The sequence below is a fragment of the Tamandua tetradactyla genome, chromosome 6 (genome assembly GCF_023851605.1).
Source record: "Tamandua tetradactyla isolate mTamTet1 chromosome 6, mTamTet1.pri, whole genome shotgun sequence".
In the NCBI taxonomy this organism is placed as follows: domain Eukaryota; kingdom Metazoa; phylum Chordata; class Mammalia; order Pilosa; family Myrmecophagidae; genus Tamandua; species Tamandua tetradactyla.
In genome coordinates, this window is record NC_135332.1 from 63,519,728 (window position 1) to 63,546,451 (window position 26,724).

At 43.6% G+C, this 26,724-nt stretch overlaps 1 protein-coding gene across 1 annotated transcript in view; it reads left to right on the top strand.

The window, feature by feature from the left end:
- Nucleotides 1–26,724, top strand: part of USP43 (ubiquitin specific peptidase 43) — a 94,073-nt gene that overhangs the window by 48,145 nt on the left and 19,204 nt on the right. Inside the window, 5 exon segments of the mRNA XM_077165964.1 lie at nt 2,267–2,344; nt 4,204–4,330; nt 4,419–4,767; nt 19,514–19,672; nt 22,641–22,805. Coding sequence (XP_077022079.1) covers nt 2,267–2,344; nt 4,204–4,330; nt 4,419–4,767; nt 19,514–19,672; nt 22,641–22,805 — 878 coding nt within the window.

Here is a 26,724-nt window from a genome sequence, read left to right on the forward strand (position 1 = left end):
CCCGGGTGGAGCTTTCCAACTGCAGGCCTCCTGTCCTCCATTGTAGAAATCAGGAATGTGGGAGTCCTAAAGAAGGAAGCTTAAGTATAGAGCTGTAAATGGGCTCCCTAATGTCTCCTCTGAATTGACTAGATATGCCAAACTACCAGCCACTTGCAGGGGCAGAGCTGCTTTCAGGAAGCCCAAGGGAATGAGCAAGAGAGAACATCAACCTGGAGGGGCTGAGCCAGTCACCGTTCCCCATTCCCACCCACCAGACAAGGGCGATGAGCCAGGGAAAGAGAGAGGTAGCAGAGAGCCCATAGCTCTTGTTCTCCCCACTCTAGGGAAAGGTGAGGGGGCCAGTTGATGTTTCTCCCCTACAACAGTAAACTGGGAGAACTTCTCCCCCATACGCCTTGCTTTTTTGCTCTGTCCTGGCTCTTGTTCATGTAAGATGGTGCCATGAATCCACCCAGGATTCGTCAGTGCTTTGTACCTACTATGAGCTCAAAATCTTCATGGATTTTCAAACAAGTTAAGAACTCATCTTACATTCCCGCTTGTTTCTTGCAATAAATGCTAAGCTAAGGTACCTACCACTTGTATATGTCTTATTGATTTCTTGTCCGTGTTCTTATCCCATCTCTTCTGCACTGAGGCCATTTAGCCTTTTGTGAAATGGGCTGAGCTCAGGAAGCTGGAGAGAGCTGTAGGTTAATCACACTGAGATCAGCTGTGTGTTGGAGGACTTAGAAAGGAAAGACTTTGTAAGTGAAGGAAGCTGACCAGAGGGTGCTCCTTTAGCATTGGGGCAGAGGGACAGCTGGCAGCTCATTTTCATAATTGTCAGCGCTGGGTTTTTGCATAGGACCTTCAGGTGAAACTGCCCTGCAGACATTGAGAAGATGATGTAACGGGAAACTGGTCTGTGTCCTTGGCAGAACCCAGAATTCCAGAGCTCCCAAAGGCGCAAGGGGGAAGTTTTGATTTTTTAAACTGATTTTTTTTTAAATGATATAAAATTTTATTTTTGTCACATGCATCAGAGAGTCAGACAAATAGGCAATCTTAGACTGATTTTTTAATTGGAATATATTATATATTCACATGCATTATAATAATCCAAAGTGAATACTCTGTGGTTCACAGTATCATCATTGCACGGGAAGTCTTTGTCCTCCAGAGTAACTGGGAACACTTCTTCTGAACTGCTGCAAATTCCCTGGGTACATTCTAGTATCTCTTTGTGTGTCTCTCCTTTTAGACTCTGGGCTCCCTTTTGGTAGAGATTGTTAGATATGTACGTATATTGCTTGCAGTAGCATCCCTCCATATATATATATATTTAAATTTATACTGCATTTAAACTGCATTCATCATTGCAGTTGATTTTTGAATGTTTTAATTACTCCAAAATAAAAATAAGAGTAAAAATAAGTTAAAAAAGAATAAAAGTGAAAAAGAAGACCCAAAGCATCCCATCCTCCCTTATTATTTATCTAGTTTTTCATCTTTATTTTCTTACTCATCTGTCCATACACTGGATAAAGGGAGTGCTAGTCACAAGGTTTTCACAACCATGCAATCACACCATAAAAGCTTTATAGTTAGACAATCATCTTCAAGAATCAAGGATTACAGTTCAACAGTTTCAGGTATTTCCTTCTAGCTACTCCAACACCAAAAACTGAAAAGAGATATCTATATATTGCATAAGAATAACCTCCAGAAAGACCTCTCGACTCCATTTGAAATATCTCAGCCAGTGAAACTTTGTTTCATTTAACTTCCCCGTTTTGGTCAAGAAAGCTTTCGTACTCTCACGATGCCAGGGCCAGGCTTGTCCCCGGGAATCATGTCCCATGTTGCCAGGAAGATTTATAGCCCTGGGAGGCATGTCCCATGTAGGGAGGAGGGCAGTGAGTTTATTTGCAGGGTTGGTTTAGAGAGGCCACATCTGAGCAACAGAAGAGTTCTCTGGGGGTGACTCCTCGGCATAATCATAAAGAGGTTTAGTTTCACCTTTGCACGAATAAGTTTCATAAGTACAAGCCCCAAGACCAAGGGCCTGGTCCATCAACTTGGCAGTTGAGGGGAAAGTTTTAAGGGATTGTTTTAGGATTAAGCCTTCAGCAGCCTTGGCAGTCACCTTGGGTTTACAGTCATTTCCGGGTATTTCCATCTGGGCGGTCAGTTCTGGGATTGGAAGCACACTGTTGGACCCTGCAGGCGTGTGGGAAAGAGGCTGCGTGTTTTCTGATGGTCATCTCTGCTCTCTTCTCAGGGCTTTGCACCTCCGGAGGCCGGGTGGTCCCCCTCACGTCAAGCTGGCTGTGGAATGGGACAGCCTTGCCAAGGAGCGGTGCGTTCAGAACTTGCCTCCTGCAGAGGAGAAGCGGGCCCTCCCTGTGCAAACACATCTTCCCTGTGCCCGGGTTTGCTCCATTATGAATGTGGGCAGTCTGCATGCATTCCGGATGCAGTGTCATCCATTCCTTTGAGAATCCCTCGTGAGATTTGTGTGTATATAAATAATTATGGCATGATGGTAGCAAATGTGAGGGTAATGGCGATGGGGTCAGTAGCCATCACGGTAGTGACTGTGAACAGCCAGTAGCAGTGACCCGCGTACCTGTGCCAGCCTCCGCTCTGAGCACTTTACGTATATGCAGCATATTTAATTTACATCACACCCTATACTGTAGGTGTTGGCATAGCCGCATTTTTTTCAGATGTGGAAACTGCAGCACAGAGAGGGTGAGCATTTGTTCAGGGTCACACAAAGCAGAGGCAGAGCTGGGATTTGAACCCAGGCTGTCTTTTCAAATTGTTTTTTATTAATTAAAAAAATTTTTAAAAACAAAACAACAAACAAACACAAACATTCTTACCATATGATCATTCCATTCTACACATATAATCAGTAATTCACAATATCGTCACATAGTTGTATATTTATCATCATGATCATTTCTTAGAATATTTGTATCAATTCAGAAAAAGAAATAAAAAGAAAACAGAAAAAAATTCATAACATGCCATACCCCTAACCCCTCCCTTTCATTGATCACTAGCATTTCAATCTACTAAACTTATTTTAACATTTGTTCCCCCTATTATTTATTTGTTTTTAAACCATATGTTTTACTCATCTGTCGATAAGGTAAATAAAAGGAGCACTAGATACAAGGTTTTCACAATCACACAGTCACATTGCAAAAGCTACATCATTATACAATCATCTTCAAGAAACATGGCTACTGGAACACAGCTCTACATTTTCAGGCAGTTCCCTCCACCCTCTCCATTACGCCTTAAATGAAAAAGGGATATCTATTTAATGCATAAGAATAACCTCCAGGATAACCTTTCAACTCTGTTTGGAATCTCTCAGCCATTGACACTTTATTTTGTCTCATTTCGCTCTTCCCCCTTTCGGTGGAGAAGGTTTTCTCAATCCCTTGATGCTGAGTCCCAGCTCATTCTAGGATTTCTGTCCCACATTGCCAGGAAGGTCCACACCCCTGGGAATCATGTCCCATGTAGAGAGGGAGAGGGCAATGAGTTTGCTTGTCGCATTGGCTAAGAGAGAGAGGCCACATCTGAGCAACAAACGAGGTTCTCTTGGGGGTGACTCTTAGGCCTAATTTTAAGTAGGCTTAGCCTATCCTTTGTGGGGTTAAGTTTCATATGAACAAACCCCAAGATTGGGGGCTCAACCTATTGCTTTGATTGTCCACACTGCTTGTGAGAATATCAAGAATTCCACTTGATGAAGTTGAATTTTCCCCCTTTCTTTACCATTCCCCCAAGGGGACTTTGCAAATACTTTTTTATTCACTTGAACCCAGGCTGTCTTGACTGAGTCCACGCTTATCCTCCTTGCACTTGTCTGTCTCTGCAACCCTGAGTGCGTCAGCCTTACTTGGAAAAAAGGACACTGTTCGGTCCAGTAAATGTTTACGGTTCTCCTCCTAGGTGCCAGGCTCTGTGCCTAAGGATGAGGAAAGCAGGAGCTGGTCAGAGAGATGGACAGTTCCAGGGAAAGGGAGGGGACGCTAAGATGGAATTCTGCACAAGGTGTCCGAGGAACCCTTAGGAAGGGCGCCTGGCTTTCCCCGGGGAGGTGCTGTCCACCTGGTTTGCAGCGAGGACAGACGTAGCTGAAGCTCCTCTTGGAGCCGGGAGTCCCTGAATTCCCACTGGCTTTCTCTTTGGCAGCCTGTTCCGGAGCCCCACGGAAGAGCCGGTCCCGGAGGCGGAGAGCGTGTGGCGGCAGCAGCAGGCGCACCAGCAGCCCAGCTGCACCCTGGACGAATGCTTCCGCGTCTACACCAAGGAGGAGCAGGTGCTGCCCGGGGCCTGCTCCCGGCCGCGAGGGAGGTGGGCTGCTGGCCGCCGGCCTGGCCTCACCGTCCCGCTCGCTTCCTTTCCAGCTGGCCCAGGACGATGCGTGGAGGTGTCCCCACTGCCGGGTCCTCCAGCAAGGGGTGGTGAAGCTGAGCCTGTGGACCCTGCCTGACATCCTCATCGTCCACCTCAAAAGGTTCTGTCAAGTCGGGGAGAAGAGAAACAAGCTCTCCACTCTGGTGAAATTCCCGCTCGTCGGCCTCAATATGGCCCCCCACGTGGCCCAGCGGAGCTCCGGCCCCCAGCCCGCGCCCGGCCCCTGGCCCTCCTGGAAGCAGCCGGCCTGCCTGCCCCACACCTACCCGCTGGACTTCCTGTATGACCTGTATGCCGTCTGCAACCACCACGGCAGCCTGCAAGGTGGGCATTACACAGGTGAGCTGGCCTCGCCCCCCCGTGCCAGGGGCAGCCCCTGATCGTGGCTTCGGGGCCAAGCAGCCGGTGCTGGGCAGGCCCCTCCCCAGATGCTGCCCTCACTCGGGCTCGTCCGTGCACAGCAGGACCCTGAAAGAGGAGAGCAGACCTGGTCCACGTCTGAGCTGATGCGGCGCCGGGTGTGAGGTTACAGTATGGAGTTAGCTGCAACCTGAATTCTAGACCTTAGCTAACGGAGGAGGATAATTGTTGGAACTGAGTGATTCCACACAGGGGAGTCTTACTTACCAGATTTGGTCTTTTTTAATTCTATGAGGCATGTTTATTTTATTTTATTTTTCCTTTGAGGAACTGTGGCGCTGCAGTAGACCAGTGGAAGGACACAAATAGCTGAGCCATTCCATCCCGTTTAGCACTGTAGAGCTCGTCATTTGTCTCAATTATGTTAGCCTTGCTTTCTTTCATGAAGGCATCAGCATCGTTAAGAGGAAGCCTGGAGAAAGGCTATTTGCAACAGTAGCAGCAACAAAGAGAAACTGAGTGGATTCAGAGAGGTTTAGGATGTATGGTTCTGCACTGCCATTGGAGGGTGGTCCAGATACCCACAGAGAGAGAAATGATGGGGCACTAACAGGGCGGGAACCACAGGAGAGGGCAGAGGTGTTTGGAGGATGTGGGATGTGGGCTAGCGTGGGCAGCCCTGAGATGGTGGGGTCCCCACAGCTGCTTTCAGTCACAGGCGGCCTCTCGTGCGCTGCTGGGTGGCTCTGTCCTGTTCTTCTCTAGCGGCTCTGCTCCAGGTGAACTGGGTTGCCTCCTGGGGAGCCCCTAGGACCGCTCTGCCCAGCGTCTTTCCCTGTCTGTCTCCTCCAGGCTATAAAGAGCCCAGTAGACATTGCCCGAGATCCATATCTCAGAGACCTCTCCTACAGTATTAACCTCAGATTTTTTGCCAAGAGCTTCCTAGCTGAATTTGCCCCGTGCGTGCATTAATGATGAGAATAAGGGCCATTGAAATGTGGATCTGTCACTTTATCTCTTCGTTTCCAGGATGTTATGACAAATATTTACATCATGATTTGGCTTAAACATTGGGAATTTTTTGTCTTAGTCTCGGAAGCTGGAAGGCTTCTAGGGCAAGCAGCGCTCTGGGTGGCCGGCATTCCGTGGGTTCCTTGACTTTCCCGACAACGTGGCGGAGTCTTCTCCTTTTTATCCCAGTTTCGTTGGCTTCCAGCTTTTGTCTCCTCCCTGTGACTTTTCTTTTTCTTTCTTTTTTTTTTAATATGGGCAGGCACCGGGAATCGAACCCGGGTCCTCAGGTATGGCAGGCAAGCACTCTTACCTGCTGAGCCACCGTGGCCCACCCCCTGTGACTTTTCTTTATAAGACTTCCAGGAATAGGACTAATCCCATCCTCATTCCCTTGGCAGCACCTTAATGAAAAATAAAAGCCTTTGAAAGGCCCTGTTTGCAATGGGTTCACAGTCACAGGAGTGGATTAAGATGAAGAATCGCTTTTTCTCCTGGGGGACAGAGCTCAGCCTGCCACACGTCACTGTGCTGCAGGCACCACTCCTTATGGGGATGCACCAACATAAAATAAGAACATCAGTGTAAAACCCCCATGGGGAATTAGAAGTAGTATAGGATTGTGAAGGGTTGATGTGTTTGTGCCCCGTGAACCCTGCCTTCCCAAAAGCAAAATCCAGATCCCAGGCATAGCATTGGAGAGCAAAACTCCCTATGCCGCACGGGTGGTTTGGCAGCCAAGAGGCCCAGACATCACTGCTATGGCGCTCTCTGCAAAGAGTCCTCCTGAGCTCTATGTTTGTTCGCACTGCATATCCACAGGCCAGGACAATGCCTTTTTTTATAAAAGCTTTATTCATAGTTGCCTAAAATTGGTCCTGCTAAGACACCTTTTATGCTGGTTTGAATCTATCATGTACTCCCAAAAGATTCTTAGTGGAAGTGTTTTTTTGGGGAGGCGTGCACCGTCTGGGAATTGAACCCAGGTCTCCTGCATGGAAGGTGAGCATTCAACCACTGAACTACCCGTGCACCCCAGGAAAAAGCCTTTTTAACACTAAAGCAAAAGGGAACAGAAGGCAGAATCAGGGTGGTGTCCAGAGACAGCACAGCACTGGACAACAGCTGGTCAGCCCACTCTCATCTGTGCCTGTGCTATCTTTCTCTGCTTGACCATCCCTGCACTGCTGCTTAAATGGCAGAGCCAGGAGTTGAAACCTAGGCCATGCTGGCTCCTGAGCCTATACCTTCTGCTCTGCAGGGGTGAGTGGCTCCTGAGTCCATGACAGGTGTTGCAGATAAGCTTCAAGTGTGCAGGTATCAGGGATGACCACAGTCTCCAAAACCTCAGTGTGTTGGCCGTCTTCCCACAGCCAGGTGTTCTGGCCCTTTCTGGGCTCTGGCCTTAGCTTCCAGAATATCAGCGTCAGCTACTGCTGGAGCTTATTAGTCATGAGGTCCTGGTAGATGGTAAAAAAAATGGCATTACTCCCTATATTAGAAATGTAAACCCCCGCCACAAGGAATTTGAATTTCATATTAGTCACATGCAGATAAACCCAGGAATGCATAATGATTATGGCTGCCATGTTGAATCCAACTCTTCCTTCATGAAGGTTGGCACCTCCTTGTGTCTTGGCATCCACTTATCCAAACGTCCTCCACCACCCTCCGTGCATGCATTTAAATTTAGCATTGAGCAAATATTTATCATTACATGTGTTGTTTTAGGTGCCTCATTATTTTGGAACAGCTTTGGCTGGGAGTAACTGATCTTTTCTCATTCAAGATAACAGAAGGCAGTCATTCATGCTCCGTACATGTTATTACTCACCATTCATGCCATCTATTTCCTTGGTCACCTCATGGTGGCTGCCGGAGCTCCAGACAGTGCATCTGTATCCCACCATTAGGAAGGAGAAGGGATGAAAATAGGCACGTTTTCATGAAGGGCACTAATTCCACTTACATCATATGGCTAGGAATTAGTCACCATGTTACATTTAGCTGCAGGGGAGGCTGGGGCATGTCGTCTTCGTTCTAGGCAGCCATTTGCCCATCTGAAAATTGGGGGGGTCTATAAATGAGGAAGAAAGAGAGGAGATGTTGGGGGATAGCTAGTAGTTCCTGCCACTGTATCATTCTAGGGTTTCTGCAGTGAACAAGATGGCCAGGGTCCCAGTTCTTGGGAAGTTTATATTCTTTTGAGGAGAGGCAGAAAATAAACTAGAGAACCCAAAAACAAGTAAGAGAGTTTCAAGTTTTGATACGTAGGAAATAGGGTAATGTCATAGAGTGAATGGCCTGTTGAGGGCCATTTAGACAGTGTTGTTACATGAGTGCAAGCAGTTGTGAGTATATTTGCATATATATTCTTCCCCTTTTTCCTCTCCCTCCAACTTATATAAAAGGTAGCATAGTTTTTACTAGCATTTAGTATTAACAATCTGACTTGGAAATCTTTTCATATATCCATTTGTAGAAGGTTTCCCCATCCTCTTTTTTTTTTTTTTAAATATTTTTAAATATCAAAAAACATGTGACAAATGCAAACATTCCTATTTTGATCATTCCATTCTACATATATGTTCTAGTTTGCTAGCTGCCAGAATGCAACACACCAGAGACAGATTGGCTTTTAATAAAAGGGGATTTATTTTGTTAGTCCTTCAGAGAAAAGGCGGCTAACTTTCATCTGAGGTTCTTTCTTACGTGGAAAGGCACAGGGTGATCTCTGCTGGCCTTCTCTCCAGACCTCTGGGTTCCAACATCTTTCCCCAGGGTAGTTTCTTTCTGCATCTCCAAAGGCCTGGACTGAGCTGTGAGTGCTGAGATGAGGTACGCTGAGCTGCTTGGTCTGTGCTACGTTGTGCTCTCTAGTTTGAACACCAGCCAATTAAGTCAAACATCATTCATTGCAGCAGGCACGCCTCCTAGCTGACTGCAGATGTAATCAGCAACAGATGAGGTTCAGGTACCATTGACTCATGTCCACAGCAACAGAACTAGGTGCCTTCACCTTGGCCAAGTTGACAACTGAATCTAACTACCACAATATATAATCAGTAATTCACAATATCATCACTTAGTTGCATATTCATTATCATGATCATTTCTTGGAATATTTGCATCTATGCAGAAAAAGAAATAAAAAGACAACAGAAAAAAAATTTATACACACCATACCCCTTACCCCTCCCTTTCATTGCTCACTAGAATTTTAAACTAAATTTATTTTAACATTTGTTCCCCTCATTATTTATTTTTATTCCATATGTTCTACTTGTCTGTTGACAAGGTAGATAAAAGGAGCATCAGACACAAGGTTTTCACAATCACACAGTCACATTGTGAAAGCTATATCATTATCAATCATCTTCAAGAAACGTGGCTACTGGAACACAGCTCTCCATTTTCAGGCAGTTCCCTCCAGCCTCTCCATTACGTCTGGAATAACAAGATGATATCTACTTAATGTATAAGAATAACCTCCAGGATAACCTCTCAACTCTGTTTGGAGTCTCTCAGCCATTGACCCTTTGTCTCATTTCACTCTTCCCCCTTTTGGTCGAGAAGGTTCTCTCAATCCCTTGATGCTAAGTCTCAGCTCATTCTAGGGTTTTTCTCAATCCCTTGATGCTGAGTCACTGCTCAGTCTAGGATTTCTATCCCACATTGCCAGGAAAGTCCACGCCCCTGGGAGTCATGTCCCATGTAGAGAGGTGGAGGATGGTGAGTTTGCTTGTTGTGTTGGCTGGAGAGAGAGGCCACATCTGAGCAACAAAAGAGATTCTCTTGGGGGTGACTCTTAGACCTAATTTTAAGTAGGCTTGACCTATCCTTTGTGGGGTTAAGATTCATATGAACAAACCCCAAGCCCGGGGGCTCAGCCTATAGCTTTGATTGTCCACACTGCTTGTGAGAACATCAAGAATTCAACTTGGGGAAGTTGAATTTCTCCCCGTTCTCACCATTCCCTGAAAGGGACTTTGCAAGTACTTTTCCACTCACTGATCGAATCACTCTGGGATTCATTGGGGCATCACTCTGGACAAACCAACAAAATCTCATGTCGTACCCAAGTTTCTGTGTACTTGTGTTGTTCAACCAACTATCTACATAAGTTATATTAGGAAATGTACTAGTCAAAATATAAATATTGTACCAAATAAACATTTTTTGTTTTAGTCTCACACATAAGTTGAAATTTTAAAATATTACTTACCTTCTATTTTCAGCACCCTGCAACATTCCTTTGTTCTTCCTCATGCACAAACATTTTTTAAATTTGTACATTTAGTCACTATCATTATATACTCTAGGCATTCCTAGATTATACCATATCAGTCTTTATCATCTATCTTTCTTTCTGATTTCATTTATGTCCCCAGCCCTCCTCCCTCTATCATTCTCACATTCAGCTTCATTCAGCGTTTTAACATAATTGTATTAGTTAGGTAGTATTGTGCTGTCCATTTTTGAGTTATATTCAGCCCTGTTGCACAGTCTGTATCCCTTCAGCTCTAATTACCCAATATCTTACCCTATTTCTATCTCCTGATGGTCTCTGTTACCAACAAAATATTCCAAGTTTATTCACTAATGTCAGTTCATATGAGTGAGACCATGCAGTATTTGTCCTTTTGTTTTTGGCTAATCTCACTCAGCATAATGTCCTCAAAGTCCATCCATGTTGTTACATACTTCATAACTTTATTCTGTCTTACAGCTGCATAATATTCCATCTTATGTATATACCATAGTTTGTTTAGCCATTCATCTGTTGATGGACATTTTGGCTGTTTCCATCTCTTTGCAATTGTAAATAATGCTGCTATAAACATTGGTGTGCAAATGTCTGTTTGTGTCCTTGCCCTTATGTCCTTTGAGTAGATACCTAGCAATAGTATTGCCGGGTCGTATGGCAATTCTATATTCAGCTTTTTGAGGAACCACCGAACTGCCTTCCACAGCGGTTGCACCATTTGACATTCCCACCAACAGTGGATAAGTGTGCCTCTTTCTCCACATCCTCTCCAGCACTTGTCATTTTCTGTTTTATTGATAATGGCCATTCTCGTGGGTGTGAGATGATATCCCGCCCCTCCTCTTTTTTTTAAATTTATTTATTTATTAATTTAAAAAAATTTAGCAAATGAACTAAAACATTAATATGTGATCAATTCCATTCTATATATATTATCAGTAATTCACAATATCATCACTTAGTTGCATATTCATCATTTCTTAGAACATTTGCATCAATTCAGAAAAAGAAATAAAAAGACAACAGAAAAAGAAATAAAACGAAAACAGAAAAAAATATTATACATACCATACACTTTACCCCTTGCCTTCATTGATCACTAGCATTTCAAACTAAATTTATTTTAACATTTTTCCCCCATTATTTATTTTTATTCCATATGTTCTACTTGTCTATTGACAAGGTAGATAAAAGGAGCATCAGGCACAAGATTTTCACAATCACACAGTCATACTGTGAAAACTATATCATTATCGTCATCATCAGGAAACATGGCTACTGGAACACAGCTCTCCATTTTCAGGCAGTTCCCTCCAGCCTCTCCATTACATCTTGAATAACAAGGTGACATCTACTCAATGCATGAGAATAACCTCCAGGAATTACCTCTCGACTCTGTTTGGAATCTCTCAGCCATTGACTCTTTGTCTCATTTCACTCTTCCCCCTTTTGGTCGAGAAGATTTTCTCAGTCCCTTGATGCTGAGTCTCACCTCATTCTAGGGTTTTTCTCAATCCCTTGATGCTGAGTCTCTGCTCAGTCTAGGGTTTTTTTCAATCCCTTGATGCTGAGTCTCAGCTCATCCTAGGATTTCTGTCCCATGTTGCCAGGGAGGTCCATACCCCTGGGAGTCATATCCCACGTAGACAGGGGGAGGGTGGTGAGATTGTTTGTTGTGTTGGCTGGAGAGAGAGGCCACATCTGAGCAACAAAAGAGGCTCTCTTGGTGGTGACTCTTAGGCCTAAATTTTAAGTAGACTAGACCTATCCTTTGTTGGGTTAAGTTTCATATGAACGAACCCCGAGACTGGGGGCTCAGCCTATAGCTTTGGTTGTCCACATTGCTTGTGAGAATATCAAGAATTCAACTTGAGGAAGTTGAATTTCTCCCCGTTCTCACCATTCCCCAAAGGGGACTTTGCAAGTACTTTTCCACTCACTGATCGAATCACTCTGGGATTCATTGGGGCATCACTCTGGACAAACCAAAAAAATCTCATTTCCTACCTGAGATCACCCATCCTCTTTTATGAAGTCATATTATTTCTCTGAATGCATGTAGCAGTATTTATTTTTTAAATAAGTCCCTTGTAGATGGATATTTGGTCCGATTCAGTCTTTTGCAGTTGCAACTGTTACTGTCAAAACTCTTTACAAATATCATTTCTTACATGTCCAAGGATATAGGTGGGGTAAATTCTCAGAATGGGTATAGCCAAATCTGTATTTTGTCAGATACTAACAAGCTATCCAGCACAGAGGATTGTAAAATTTGTGCTCTACAAGCAGTGTAAGAGTCTGTTTCCCTAGACCCTCACCCATAGAATGTGTTATTAAACTAAGAGTTTTGTCAAACTAATAGTTGTAAAATGGTATCTCATTGAAATTATTTTTTTGCATGCTGTGGCAGGGGTCACATTTCATTCTTTTTTCACGAGTATCCCATTATTGCAGTACCATTTGTTGAATTTTGTTTGTTTTTGGAATGTGCAGGGGCCAGGAATCGAGCCCGGGTCTCCCACATGGCAGGCGAGAATTCTACCACTAACTCTCCTTGTACCCCAGCTCAGAGTAGTGTTTCTTTTTTTAAATTTTTTTTAATTATATAATATAACATATATACAAAGCAAAGAAAGAAAAAAGCAATAGTTTTCAAAGCATTTTTTAACAAGTAAGCTCAGTGTAGTTTTTTTGTTTGTTTGTTTGTTTGCATGGGCAGGCACCAGGAATTGAACCCGGATCTCTGCCATGGCAGGCGAGAATTCTGCCACTGAGCCACCGTCGCATCACCCTCAATGTAGTTTTAATATTCAGTTTATTAGTGATATTGAGCATCTTAACAAATATTTAAGAGCCATTGTGTTTCGTTTTCGGTGAACTGTTTGTCCATACCCTTTGACTATTTTTCAAATAGGCTGTTGGTTTTTCATCATTGATGTGTAGATACTCTAATTCTTCCGTATTGCAAGATGAGACTGTTGTCTATAATATAAATTGCTAATGTTTGTTTCCTGTGTAATATTTGCCATTTTGACTATGCCAGTGGTATTTGCTGCTATGTAGAAAGTTTTAGTTTTGCCTTTTTAGGTAGTCCAGTTGTCAGTATTTTCTCCTATGGCTTATGAATTTTCTGAGTCATGGTTAGAAAGCCCATTTCACTCTAAGTTTTAAAAATCTTTTCACTATATTTTCTACTAATACTCCTAAAAAAAAGAGAGTTTTTTTTCTCTTAAAATCTTTGATTTAGAATTTCTTTGTATTCATGAGAGGGATGGATCCAATTCTCTCAAGAGTTGGTGCGGGGCGAGGTGGGACTCCACCGAGTCCGGTCCCGCTAGGCTAGCGAGGGTGCACTCTTCCTGCCGAGGGGGTTCAGGGAGTAGAACCGCGAGGCGCAGAGGGGGCTCGAGCTCGAGAGTCTGGGTAGGAGGCGCGCGCGCAGGGGACCACTGCGGGTCTGAAGGACTGGAGGCCGAGTCAATTAAGGCATAAAGCAAGGCAGCTTTATTGTTGGTAGACGCTTATGCCAGGGCCGCCTGTAGCTAAAGACCTCGAGGCTCGATGAGCCCTGGACTTTATACAGTTTGAGGAGAGGTGGAGTTAGGGCGTGGACTTCAGGGGAGGGTAGCCAATCACACAGGGAGGACGGATGGGTGACTGTGACGTCTGTAGGCACCATAGAGATGTTGTTCCTGAGTGTGCTTGTAGCAGCGGATGTTGGGCAGGTGGAGGAATAAGGAGAAGACCAATAGAGTTAAAGAGACAAGGCTGTGTCATCACTAGTCGCTGGTGAGGCTTGTAATTCAGAGGTCTAGAAGAACCGGATGTGCCAAAATGGCGAGGGAGGGAGAGAAAAAGACTAAGCTACCAGGCCAAGAATAAAAGTATGCCACAAGTTGGTACCAATTTTTCTCAAGACACCTAATTGAAATCTCTCTAGTTTGTAAGCTGCCGGATTGCGATATACCAGAAATGGAATGGCTTTTATAAAGTGAATTTAATAAGTTACAAGTTTACAGTTGTAAGCCAATGGAAATATCCAAACTAAGGCATCCGGGAAAAGATATGTTAATTCAAGAAAGGCTGATGCATCTGGAACACCTCTGTCAGCTGGGAAGTCACGCTGGTCCCTTGCTCCTGAGCTCTGTGCTTTCAGCCTCTTTTCCTGTAGGGGGTTCCTCACTTTTCTTCTCCAGGTCTGGCTTTCATCTCTTGGCTTCCAGGCTCTGGCTTGCTTAATATCTCATGGTGATGTCTGGAGGCATCAAGCATTTCCAAACACCTGTGTCTCTGTTCTCCACGTGTCAGCATCTGTTTCAGCTCTGCCCTCTCTGTTGTCTCTGAAGTTTCTGTCATTTCTGGCTCTGTCTCCAATATGTTTCCTCTTTTAAAGGATTCCAGTAAACTAACAGGACTCACCTGGAATGGTGGAGTCACATCTCCATCTATTTGAAACGTCACACCCACAGTTGGGCACACCACATCCCTGTGGAGATAATCTAATCAAAAGTTTCTACCCTGCAGTGTTGAATGACTTTAAAAGAAATAGCTTCCCCCACAAGATAGAATCAGGGTTAAAACATGACTTTTCTGGGTACATAATATCTTCAGACTGGCACATTCCACCCTCTGGACCCCCAAAGACGTGTTTTTTTCCGTATACAAAACGCATCCCTTTGACCATGATATCACAAAAGCCTTAAACCATCTCAGTAACAATACAAATTAAATACAAAGTTAAAATCAGTGCATTTCATCCAGTCAGCTACACGCATTGGTCTGTTCTAAGTCAAAAATCCTCCTTTGGCTCTGGACCTGAAAAATTCAGGACAAGTTATCTGTTGCCCATATACAAAGGAGGGACAGTCCGGGTGCATATTCCCATTTCCACTGGGGAAAATTGGAAAGAACACAAGGGTCACCAGACCCAAATGGTTCCAAAAACCTGCAGGGCCAACTCTATTAGATTTCAAAGTTTTAGAGTCATTTACCCTTTAGAAAATGGCAACCCCACCCTTTCCAAGGGCATACACAGTGGTTTTGCTCTCTCCAGACACTGGGGTGGTTGCAGTCTTGGGGGACATTGGAAAGACCACTTTTTCTTGGTTCCACCCTCTCTAAGTTTCAGGGCAACACCTGGGATCCCTGTCATCTCTGGGGCACGCGCTCAATCCCTCTAGAACAATGGAGTGGCAGCCAGACTCTCACAGTCCCCAGGGAATGTGCTCTACCCTCTCAAATCCTAGGGTGCACCTCTTCCAGAACAGTGAGATGGAAGGCTCACCTTCTGCCTTTGGGGCAAACTCACTCTTCCCAAGTACTTTGGTGGGTCCACTCTCCTGGCACAAGGTTTCCTGGATTTAGACCTTAGCTTCCGTGGTTCTGCCTCTGAAGTTACTTTTCCTTCCATCTGTCCCTTTTCTGTCCCTTTTTGTCCAGATTGGCAGTGGTTCTATTTATACAGATCCCACAACACTCTTGTTGGTTTTCTATGCAGTACTCTGGGATCATGCCCAGCAAACAAAAGGACATTCCACCAATCCTTCCTGGATAACTCCATCTCAAAGCCTAGCTTTTTCTGAAATGGCTGACTGCTTCTATGTTTGCTTAAATCCTCATGTGATGCCCTATTCACTGGGGTCTCACTTTCTGGAGGCCCACAGTCTCCCAGACTATTAGTTTCTGCTTTCTTTGTAACCAAGAGTTACATTCCCAACTTATCTCTTTCCTCTTGCATTTTACTATAAGCTGCAAGGAGTAGCGAGAATGCATTTTACACAATTAGTCTGGAAATTTCTTCTACTAAATATCCAAGTTCATTACTCTCAAATTCTGACCTCTATCTACAAAGAATGCTTTCCTTCCAGTTTTCAATGACATGTTCATCATTTCTGTCAAAAGCCCTATCAGAAGTATCCTTAGAGTCCACATTTCTACTGACAGTCTCTTCAGAGCAATTTAGGCCTTTCCTATTAAATTCCTCCCACCTCCTCCAGAATCTTTCCCCTTATCCATTTAAAAAGCCATTCTAACATGTTTGGTTTTTGCAAACCACAGCAGCACTCCACTTATCTGGTACCAAAATCTGTTCTGGTTTTCAAGCCTGCTTTATTCCTTGAAATTCCATCTCCCATAGGCATTTAGCCTATGTATATGGGTCTATTTCTGAACTACGATAATCTATCCTGTTGGTCTCTGTACCTATTCATGTGTGAATGATGTACCTTCGGATTAATAAGAATGGCAGCTAATTCTAGTCTTCTCCTCACCCCACCTCCACCATGGATCAGAAGTCGAAAACTTTAAGGTTTTCGCTTAGCCAGCAGCAGGGCCTTGGGAAAACCCAAGCCTGGGCTGAAAGAGTGTGCATCAACAAAGGAGGTGGGCATGCATGCAACCTTCTTAAAAAGAGGAAGACTTTGTCAGATTCTGTCCCATGGGGCCCAGAGAAGAGACCGTGGTAATATGAGTATAGTGGAGTAGATCTCAGACTTCACACTTTGAGATATAAGAAAAATGAAACTTAATCTTCTTTAATCCAAATGGCTCATGCCCAGCAGCTCTCTCTACTACTTCCTTGACAGTGTGAGTACCGGACAGTCATTCGGCCATATGGGGATGATGGTATCTGTCTTGCAGGGATTTTTATGATGACAACTAGTGTGTGTAAGAGGCTTCTCACACCATAGGCCCTCACAAATATGTAGCTGTGTGCTACCATATATTTATGCATAATTGCTGTCCCATCATAGACATATTTTTTGCTTTTAGTGTTTTTCCTCATTTATCATAAATGAACAGCATATTTTAAGTGAAGTAAAATAATGTGGTGAGGTTCCACCTTAGGGAAATAACTTGGCTAAGTGATTAAATATATGGAACATTGTGATCCAGTGTACACATCCATCTATATATGTATGTGTTTATATGTAGACTAAACAATAGTCTCACAAAATGGTACCCTTACTTCATCTGATGCACCCTGCTCTATTCTTTTCTAGAATAGAATATGAAAATGTAGAAATGAAAATATAAAAATGAAAATGACTACTTCATTTTTAAAAAAATGCTTTAAACTATTTAATCAGTGTACTGATTTCCAGTGTACTGAAGGGGGCTTATAACCTCCAATGTGAAGCTGCATAGAAATCCAGGGTAGTCACTCATTCATTCACTGAACAGATATTTATTAGGTACCCATTCTCTGCCGGGCTCTGCTAGGGGCTAGGGAGTTAGTGGTGAGCAAGAGCCTTGCCCTCCCAGTCTAATCTGGAAACCTGACAATGAAAAGGTGCTTTTCACTTTAGCATGTTCATTGCCTGATATTATGAGCAGGTGATCAATTGTGCCTGCCCTAAAGATAAAGCTTTTCTGAGGATGCTGCAGTAGGGCTGAAGTGCTGCATGATGAGGTAGGACCAGCCACTTGCCTCATGAGAAGAACCTGGAGAGCAGAGCTCCTGGTACGTGCAAAGGCTCTATTAGCACAGGGTTGTTGGGTGTCCCCCAAAAGATATTCAAGTCCAAACCCAGTGCTTGTGAATGTGACTTTTATTTGGAACTAGGCTTTTTGCAAACAGAATCAAGTTAAGATGAGGTCCAACTAGATTTGGTGGGAGCCTAAATCAAATGACTTACGTCCTTGTAAGCTAAAGTGGAGGGAGTCTCTGACACATGCGCAGTGGGGGAGGCCATGTGATGATGGAAGCAGAGACTGGGGTGATGCATCTCCAAGCCAGAGGATTGTCGGCAGCCACGAGAAGCTAGGAGGGGCAAGGAAGGATCCTCCCCCGAGACTTCGGAGGGAGCGTGCCCTGCCAGCACTCTGAATTCTGACGTTTGGCCCCCAGAACCGTGAGGGGATGCATTTCTGTTGTTTCAAGCCCCCCAGCATGTGGCTATTTGTTCCAGCAGCTCTAGGAAACAGATACAGGCCCTGAGGCAGAAAGAGTTTGGTGTGCTTAGGACAGGAAGAATGCCAATTGCCACCCAGGGCTATGCCGCCCAGAGCGGGGCTGGAGAAGAGCCAATCTTGTAAGCACTGCAGGCCATGGAGAGGAGGTTGCATTTTGCCCAAAGGGTAATGGGGAGTTGTTGAAAGGTTTTTAAGCAGAGTAGTAGTAACTCTGCAGAGAATGGCTCGAAGGGAACAGGCATGGAAGATGTAATTCATTTCTGTGGCTCGAGAGAGAGAAACTAGCTCAGTCTGGGGGGGCACAGTCAAGGTCCTGGGGACGTATTTGGAAGTAGAAACAGGAGGCCTAGTTTTTGGATTGGGTGTGGGGTTGGAGGCAAAGGGGAGGTCAGCGATGAATTCCTGGGTACCCAGCCCGGATGAGTGCAGGCATCAGCAAACTATGCCCATGGGCCAATTTCAGTCCTCACACAGTCTGTGCTTGTACAGTCCATGAGCTAAAAATGGATTTTACGTTTTTAAAGCTGGTAAAAAAAAAAAAGAAGAAGAAAGAAAAAGAAGACATGGTAGAAACTATACATGGCCCACAGAGTCTAAGATATTTACTCCCTAGCCAGTGACAGAGAAAGTTTGCATCCCTTCTTCTGAGACTGTGTCCAGCAAAGAGAAGGGCTAGAAAACATGTTTTTTTTCTTAATTTTTAATTTAAAAATATTTTTATTGAAGAATTTTGACACACATACATTCCATGGATGGTGTATAATCAGTGGGTCACAAGATCATCACATAGTTGTGTATTCATCACCATGATCATTTTTTAGAACATTTGCATTACTCCAGAAAAAAAGAAAAAAAACCTCATGATATCATACCCCTTACCCCTTCCTCTCACTGACCATTGGTATTTTCATCTACCCAATTTATTTTACCCTTTGTCTCCCTTATTATTTATTTTTTTATCCATGTTTTTTTTTTTACTCATCTGTCCATACCCTGGATAAAAGGAGCATCAGAAACAAGGTTTTCGCAATCATACGCTCACACTGCAAATGCTATTTTGTATAATCAGGAGAAGAACATCTTGTAGTTGTTTTGGGGGATGGTGTGAATCATCTATGTGAACTTTTCCCAAATGTTTGACTTCAGTTCTCAGTTAGAAAGAATGCGTAGAATAATCTTGTATGTGATTCTCATTTTTCATTTTATTGCATACTTAGGGATGTGCGTTTTGAAGCTTCTCTGAAGAAAATATTGTTATCTGGCTTAATAACTTGGGCCTCCCTTCTTTAGGAGAACTTGCCTGAGCAAGGGCTAAAACATACAGATTTAACCTAAAATAACGTGATTTACAATGTATCAATAAGGATCTGGGGGTACCATTTACTGATCATTTCCAATACCACGCAATTCTTCAGTAGCCAAAAACTCACTGATTTTTCTCTCTGCATTGCAAACCTGTCCACATTCCAGCCATGTCCCTAGAAAAAGTTCTCAGATTCTAAAATTGCGTCTTGGGGCTTTGGACCTTTGTAGCCTACTGCCGGAACTCTCTGGATGGACAGTGGTACAGTTACGATGATAACATGGTGGAACCGCTTCGAGAAGAGGAGGTCAATACCCGAGGGGCTTACATCCTGTTTTACCAGAAACGGACCAGCATCCCTCCGTGGTCAGCCAGCAGCTCCATGAGAGGTAGGCTCTGCTGCCCGTTGCAGGAGAGGGGGCATTGGGGAGTCGCCCCGGGAACTGGTGAGATGCTCAATTGCACATCGAGGTCCCAGGGAGATGGGGAAGGGTCTGAAAGAGGAAGCCCTGGCTGTTGTTACAGAGACCCAAGAGCTGTGACTCATCTCGCATCTGTAAGGATGCAGGATGGACATATGGAAATCCATGAGAAAGGAAATGAGTCCTTTTTCTTGGCTGGGGCCAGTGACACTGGCAGCACAGAATTCTAGTTCCCAGTCTCATTCATATTAAGCCTGATATAATTAAACTTGGGCACTATAAATCTTTGGCTAGCCTTGTTAAAAAGGGAGGGACAGTGTTAAAGGATGCGGGGGCTTTGTAGGAATGGAGCTGCTTTGGTATATCCTAGAGATGCTCTTATTAGACAATCTCAAACTTGCTTGGAAGTCTAGAGGAAAAAAATGTCAAAGCTGCCCTTTTTATGTGACTTGTTTCACTCTGAGAACCAGCCATCCTTATTTTTGTGACAGAAAAGCATTTTTTTTCCCAATTAAAAGCCATTTAACAAAAGACCAGTTTATATATTACTTTCTGTGATATCCATAAAAATTTGTCTCATGTGTTTCCCTACATATATGTATCTCTGTATCTATACATATACATAAAGGCAGATATGTGATATGTGTATCATAGGGAATGTTGTTCACAATGATTTTTTTGGGGGGGTGGCTTAGAGCATGGGGCAGGAATTGAACCCAGATCTCCTGCATGGCAGGTGAGAATTCTACCACGGAACTGCTCTCGCACCCCTATGTCCATGCAAATTTTAAATATACAAAGCACATTCCAAAACCCAAAAGAGTTTTTCTAAACAAATGAAATGCATAGATAAATTCAGTATCTAATTCATTAAAAAAAGTTTTTTTTTTAAATCACAGGAAACTGTATTTTGTAATAAGGAACGAAACAACAAAAAGTTAGCTATACTTTTGCAATGTGACTGTGTGCTTGTGAAAAACTTGTGTCTGATGCTCCTTTTATCTACCTTATGGACAGATGAGTAAAACATATGGATTAAAAATAAATAATAGGGGCAACAAATGTTAAAATAAATTTAGTAGATTGAAATGCTAATACTCAATGAAAGGAAGGGGTAACGGGTATGGTATGTATGAATTTTTTTTGTTTTCTTTTAATTTCTTTTTCTGAATTGATGCAAATTTTCTAAGAAATGATCGTGATGATGAATATACAACTATGTGATGAAGAAAAAAGAATGTTCATATTGTATGTAGATTGGTGTTATTGATAAAACATTTTTTAAAAGTTAGGTAGATACACCAAAGTTTCAAAAAGCTCAATGATGGCGCAGCAGCACCACATTGTATATAAATGTACTGTTCTTTAACCCTTGTATAAAATACCTATTTTAACTTTCTGTCAAGTAATAGACTTTAACAAACATTGAAAACTCCAAAATTGAATGATAGTTATTCTTAAAACTTCCTAATTTTGACCATGCATCTAGATGTGTGAATTGCAGTAATAGCCTTCAGAAAATGTGGGGTTTTGAAGCGAGGCACATAGGAGCAGATTTTGATAATGATGGAGAGCATTTTTCTTAATTACTCATATTTTCTGCCCAACGGTCATTGGAAAGGGGCCAAAGAAAGCCAAGATTCTTCAGCAGCTCTAACTTAAACCTAGTGCAAAGTCTGACTTTCTTATACAGAAGATAGGAGTTTAAGAAGAGTAAAAGTCTTACCATATTTAAGAAGATGAAGATGGAGACAAGTAATTTCATGGGACACATTTTAGTACTCATCAGCCTACTTTCCTTTCTGTGCCCAAATGCTTTCCCTAATTTTTAAAAAAAAATTTTATTAATAAAATCAATCAACATACAATTCATGATCATTTCTTAGAACATTTGCATCAATTCAGAAAAAGAAATAAAAATAAAACAGAAAAAAATTCATACATACCATACCCCTACCTCTCCCTTTCATTGAACACTAGCATTTCAATCTACTAAACTTATTTTAACATTTGTTCCCTCTATTATTTATTTATTTTTAATCTATATGTTTTACTCATCTGTCCATAAGATAGATAAAAGAAGCATCAGACACAAGGTTTTCACAATCACACAGTCACATTGTGAAGGCTATATCATTATACGGTCATCTTCAGGAAACATGGCTACTGGAACACAGCTCTACATTTTCAGGCAGTTCCCTCCAGCCTCTCCTTTACACCTTAACTAAAAAGGTGATATCTATTTAATGCGTAAGAACAACTTCCAGGATAACCTCTTGACTCTGTAATCTCTCAGCCATTGACACTTTATTTTGTCTCATTTTTCTCCCCCCTTTTTGTCGAGAAGGTTTTCTCAATCCCTTGGTGCTGAGTCTCAGCTCATTCTAGGATTTCTGTCCCCCAATTGCCAGGAAGGTCCACACCCTTGAGTCATGTCCCACATAGAGAGGGGGAGGGCGGTTGCATTGGCTGAGAAAGAGAGGCCACATCTGAGCAACAAACGAGGTTCTCTTGGGGGTGACTCTTAGGCCTGATTTTAAATAAACTTATCCTGGGGGTTAAGTTTCATATGAACAAACCCCAAGATTGGGGGCTCAGCCTATTGCTTTGGTTGTCCACACTGCTTGTGAGAATATCAAGAATTCCCTACTTGGTGAAGTTGAATTTTCCCCCTTTCTTACCATTCCCCCAAGGGGACTTTGCAAATGCTTTTTTATTCACTGTCCAAATCCTTCTGTTTCCCTAAATTTTTAAGCTTAGGCCCATGGGTATTCCATCACAGGATTACCCTGCGGTCAGTTAGCTGTTGTTTATGGAGTTCAGCTCTGGTCCTGGTTGTTCCCGGACTCTGAGATGGAGCTCTGGCCCTGGAAGGCTCTAGGACCCTGCAGGCATTGATTTGGCATCCAGCCTTCCCTCTGTGTTTCCTCTGCAGGTTCCACAAGCTCCTCCCTGTCTGATCACTGGCTCCTAAGGCTGGGCAGCAATAAGAGCAGCACGAGGGAAAGCTTACTGTCCTGGAGCTCTGCCCCCTGCCCCTCCCTGCCCCAGGAACCTGACTCACCCATCTTCACCAGCGGCCTCGTCCATCAGGAAAAGGGTACGTCTTACCATGTTGGTTGGAATTGCGATTTTATTTTTATTTTCTGCAAAGACCGTTATCTCTTATGATGATGACGAAGACCATTCTCTCTCATGGCGATGAGATGGTTGGCTTTTTATAGCCTTGAGTGCCAAGAGTCAGTGATTGCAAGAGGTTTATTAAGTTCTCCTGTAAGACCTTCTTTATGCAGCCCATGCCTCCCTCGCTATGTTTCTTGCCACCTTCTAGCCACAGGTATGTACTTCCTCTGCTGTCCCGGAGCATACACTCCACTGGGGAGGACTCATCGTAAACCAAGTGAGCTAACATAGTCATGTGGTCTAAAGCACTGATGAGAGTTAAGAGGTAAATAATCAGGAGAAATTAGTGAGAATGGAGAGAAGGGTGAAGGGGGTCCCGTTAGAGTGGGGTAGGGGGAGGCCTTTCTGAGGAGGTGGCATTTGGGCGGAGACCTGAAAGGAGTGAGACGGCATCACATAGAGGTCTGGAAAGTGGGTTCCAGGCAGAGGAACTATCGAGGGTGAAGGTTCCGAGGTGGGAGCAAGCCTGGTACGTGTGTGAGGAGCAGAAGCAAACCAGAGTTGTGGCTGGAGCCAAGTGAATGAGGAGAAGAGTGTTAGGAGGTAGGTGGGACCAGATCACGATGTACCTTTTAGATCATGTCCCAAAGTTTGGATTTCATTAGAAGTGCAGCAGATAGCTACTGGGAGATTTTGAGCAGAGAAGTGAGAGGATCTGATTTATTTTTTTTTTAAATCTACTCTGGATGCTGTGTGGAGATTACACTCCACTTTTGGGAGGCAAAAGTGGAAGCAAGGAGACAGGTTAGCAGACCATTGCAGTTATCCAGGTGAAAGATGGTGGTGGTTTGAACTAGCATGTTTGGTGAAAGTGGCCGTACTCTGGATATGTTTTGGAAATACAGCTAACAGGATTTGCTGATGGTGTTCCTGAAGGAGAGAAACCTGGGACAACTCTTTGTTTACCATCTAAATAACCAGGTACAGCAGTGCAGTTCCTGAGATAGAAAAGAGTTGGGTGGAGGGAATTAAGAAATGTTTGACATGCTGATTTTGAGATTCCTGTAAGACAACTAAGTGAAGGTGACATTTATGGAGATAAGTATGTGGTGTCACCAGCAGATGGATACAGTTTAAGGCCGTGGGGCTGGTTGAATTCCCTCAGGCTGGTTGAGCTCTTCTAGAGAAATTAGTCAAGTTAGAAACGAGTGAAAACTTCAGACCAGACCCTGGAGCTCAGCAACATTTAGAGGTTCAGAAAAGGCCAAGAGATCAATAAAGAAAGTGAGAAGGAACAGCCGGTGAGGTGGGGAGGGGAGCAGGCAGTGTGGCTCACAGATGCAAACGGAGAACGTTCAGGAAGAAAGGGGGTACCTGTGTAAGATACTGCTGGGAGACTGAGTCAAGGACAGGGAAGCAACTGCCAAGCTGGAAGGTCACCAGGGGCTTGCCAAGACCATCAGCAGTGCTGGAGGGAATGGAAGCTCGGCTGAAATAGACGGAGGGGAGACGGGGGGTGAGGACATGAAGGGTGGCTATGCAGTCCACCCGGAAATGTTGCCTAAATGATCAGTGGCTGCAGAGGAGGGCAGGCTGGCAGCAGTGTTTGTTTTTCTTTGCTAGTAGGAAATAATAGAACACCTTAATATTCGGAGGGTCTAGTCTAGAGGGAGAAATCTGATGACAATCCTTAAGTAAGAACTGATGTATGTGTCTTTAGCTTTTGTGCTCCTTCAATCAGAAAGCAATCACGCGTTCTAATTATTTGTAGTTCCCTTGTTCCCATTGCTACTGATTTAATTTTTTAAATAAAAATTTTGATTGAAGTATAGTGCATATATGGTTAAGTGTACAGATTGCAAGTGCATATCTGAGAAATTATCGTTAAATGAACATACTTAGGTAATGACCACTCAGATTAAAAAATAGAAAGTTCCAAAACAACCCACCTGCCTTGTGTCCCTCCCAATCACTACTATTTCCCTCCTTCCCAGAAGGAAGCACTAAGCATCATTTTAAATTCTAACACCATTGATTTACTTTTGCCTGTTTTGAAGCTTTATATGAATTGAATTATACATTATGCATTATTTATTCTTTGGTGCTTTTTCAACATTGTATTCATGAGATTTGTCCCGACCCGCGAGACAGACGAACCTGGACCTGAGGGAGGGAGTGAGAATGGATGGGACAAGAGACACAGAGAATGGAGACAAGACAGGATTCTGATCAAGTCTCATTTATTGAGGGCGAATACAGGGTAATGATACAGCAAGAAAGGGGAAGTGACTTGTATCGGGTGTTAGCAGAGGTTGGGCGTTATTCTCCAGTTAAGCAACTTAACCACAGAGGCTAAACTGGGAAAGACAGTTGGGAAAGGCAGATTAGCCAAGGCTCGTCAACCAATTTCGGGGATTGGGCAGAGCAGAAGTGAGAGAAGAAGGGACTTAACTTGAGATAATACTTAAGGTGGCATCAGACAACAAGATAGCCGGCACACTGCCGGTGCCAAAAGCAGTTTCCCACAGGTCCCCCTTTTTTATTATTTTCAAAAAAGGGTGGAGACTGCACAACAGCCTATCCCAAGGGGACTGTGCCTGTCTTAGGTCGGGACACCACAAAGTAGGCAACCTGAAACCTTACCCATCATGGAGGCTTATGGCAGCATAGGGCCAGGCCTCTGCCTTAGGTGGTAGATTGCTCAGACTAAGGTGTCCAGTTGCCCGTCATTGGCTACCCAGTCCAGCACTCTGGAATGCGCAGATGGAGTGTTTTTTATAGGTATTCATTACCATCGCAATCTGCCGTGGCCAGTCTATGATAGTGGACCTGAAGGGGCTGCATTTTTATGGCATCAATTTGTTGTCTCAAGAAAGCCATCAATTTATTGAAAAGGATAGGTCCTAGCGAAATTAGTAAGCCAATCAAGGATCCTAGAAGTGGGAGAAAATAAGGCAATAGTCCATTAAACCCGCTCCACAGAGGAGTTTCAGCCAGTTCTTTTCTTCTTTTTACCAAGTCTTCTTGCAGTTTTTTAATTTTGTCTCTGACAATGCCTGACTTGTTGGCGTAGAAGCAGCAGCGTTCCTGTAAAGCCAAGCATATTCCCCCATGCTCTGCGGTTAATAAATCCAATCATCTTCGATTTTGTAGGACTACCTTGGCAAGGGAGTCTAATTGGTCTTGAATATCCTGAATAGTGCCTGATAAAGTTTGCACATCCTCAATTAACTGTTTGGATAATTTAGTATATTGCGTGATAGAAATCCCTAAACCAGCAGATCCAGCAGTTAAAGCTCCAGCAATGCCTATCGTAGCCAGGAGGGGAAGCATCTGCACGGCCCTTTTGTGGCGGCCAGCAATAAGGTCTAGTCTGGGGATAGGTACTGGCTCCTCCCCTCTGATGACATCAATGTTAGAAAGGAGTATACCTAAGACACACAACCCAGTCCAGTTTTGTGGGAGTGTGGTATAAGCAAGGCTACCGCCACATATGAATACAGTGCCGTTAGTGGGACAGAGGGGATCAGAGATATTGATTGTCTCCTGACAACCAATAGAGAGCACGCCGAGATCTATCTTATTACTATCATTAGAGGATGGCGAGGAGAAACAAAGAGTATTGTTCTCGAACTTAGGTAGTACTCAAAAAGGTATGGAGATACTGCAAGGGTCAGAATTAAGGTTAGTACAGTTCCTGTAAGTATTATTGCGTGGTGGCAAGGCAAGGGACAGGGGGCCTCCCATCCGTAGGCAAAGCCAGCAATCAGAAGCCAAATCTGGCTTGGAGCTATTAAGTAACTTCCAAGTGGCAGTTAAAATATCAAATGTTTGGGGGTCTAGATTTATATCTTGGATTTTTATTTTAGCTAGCGGGTGATAATAGAGCTGAGGAT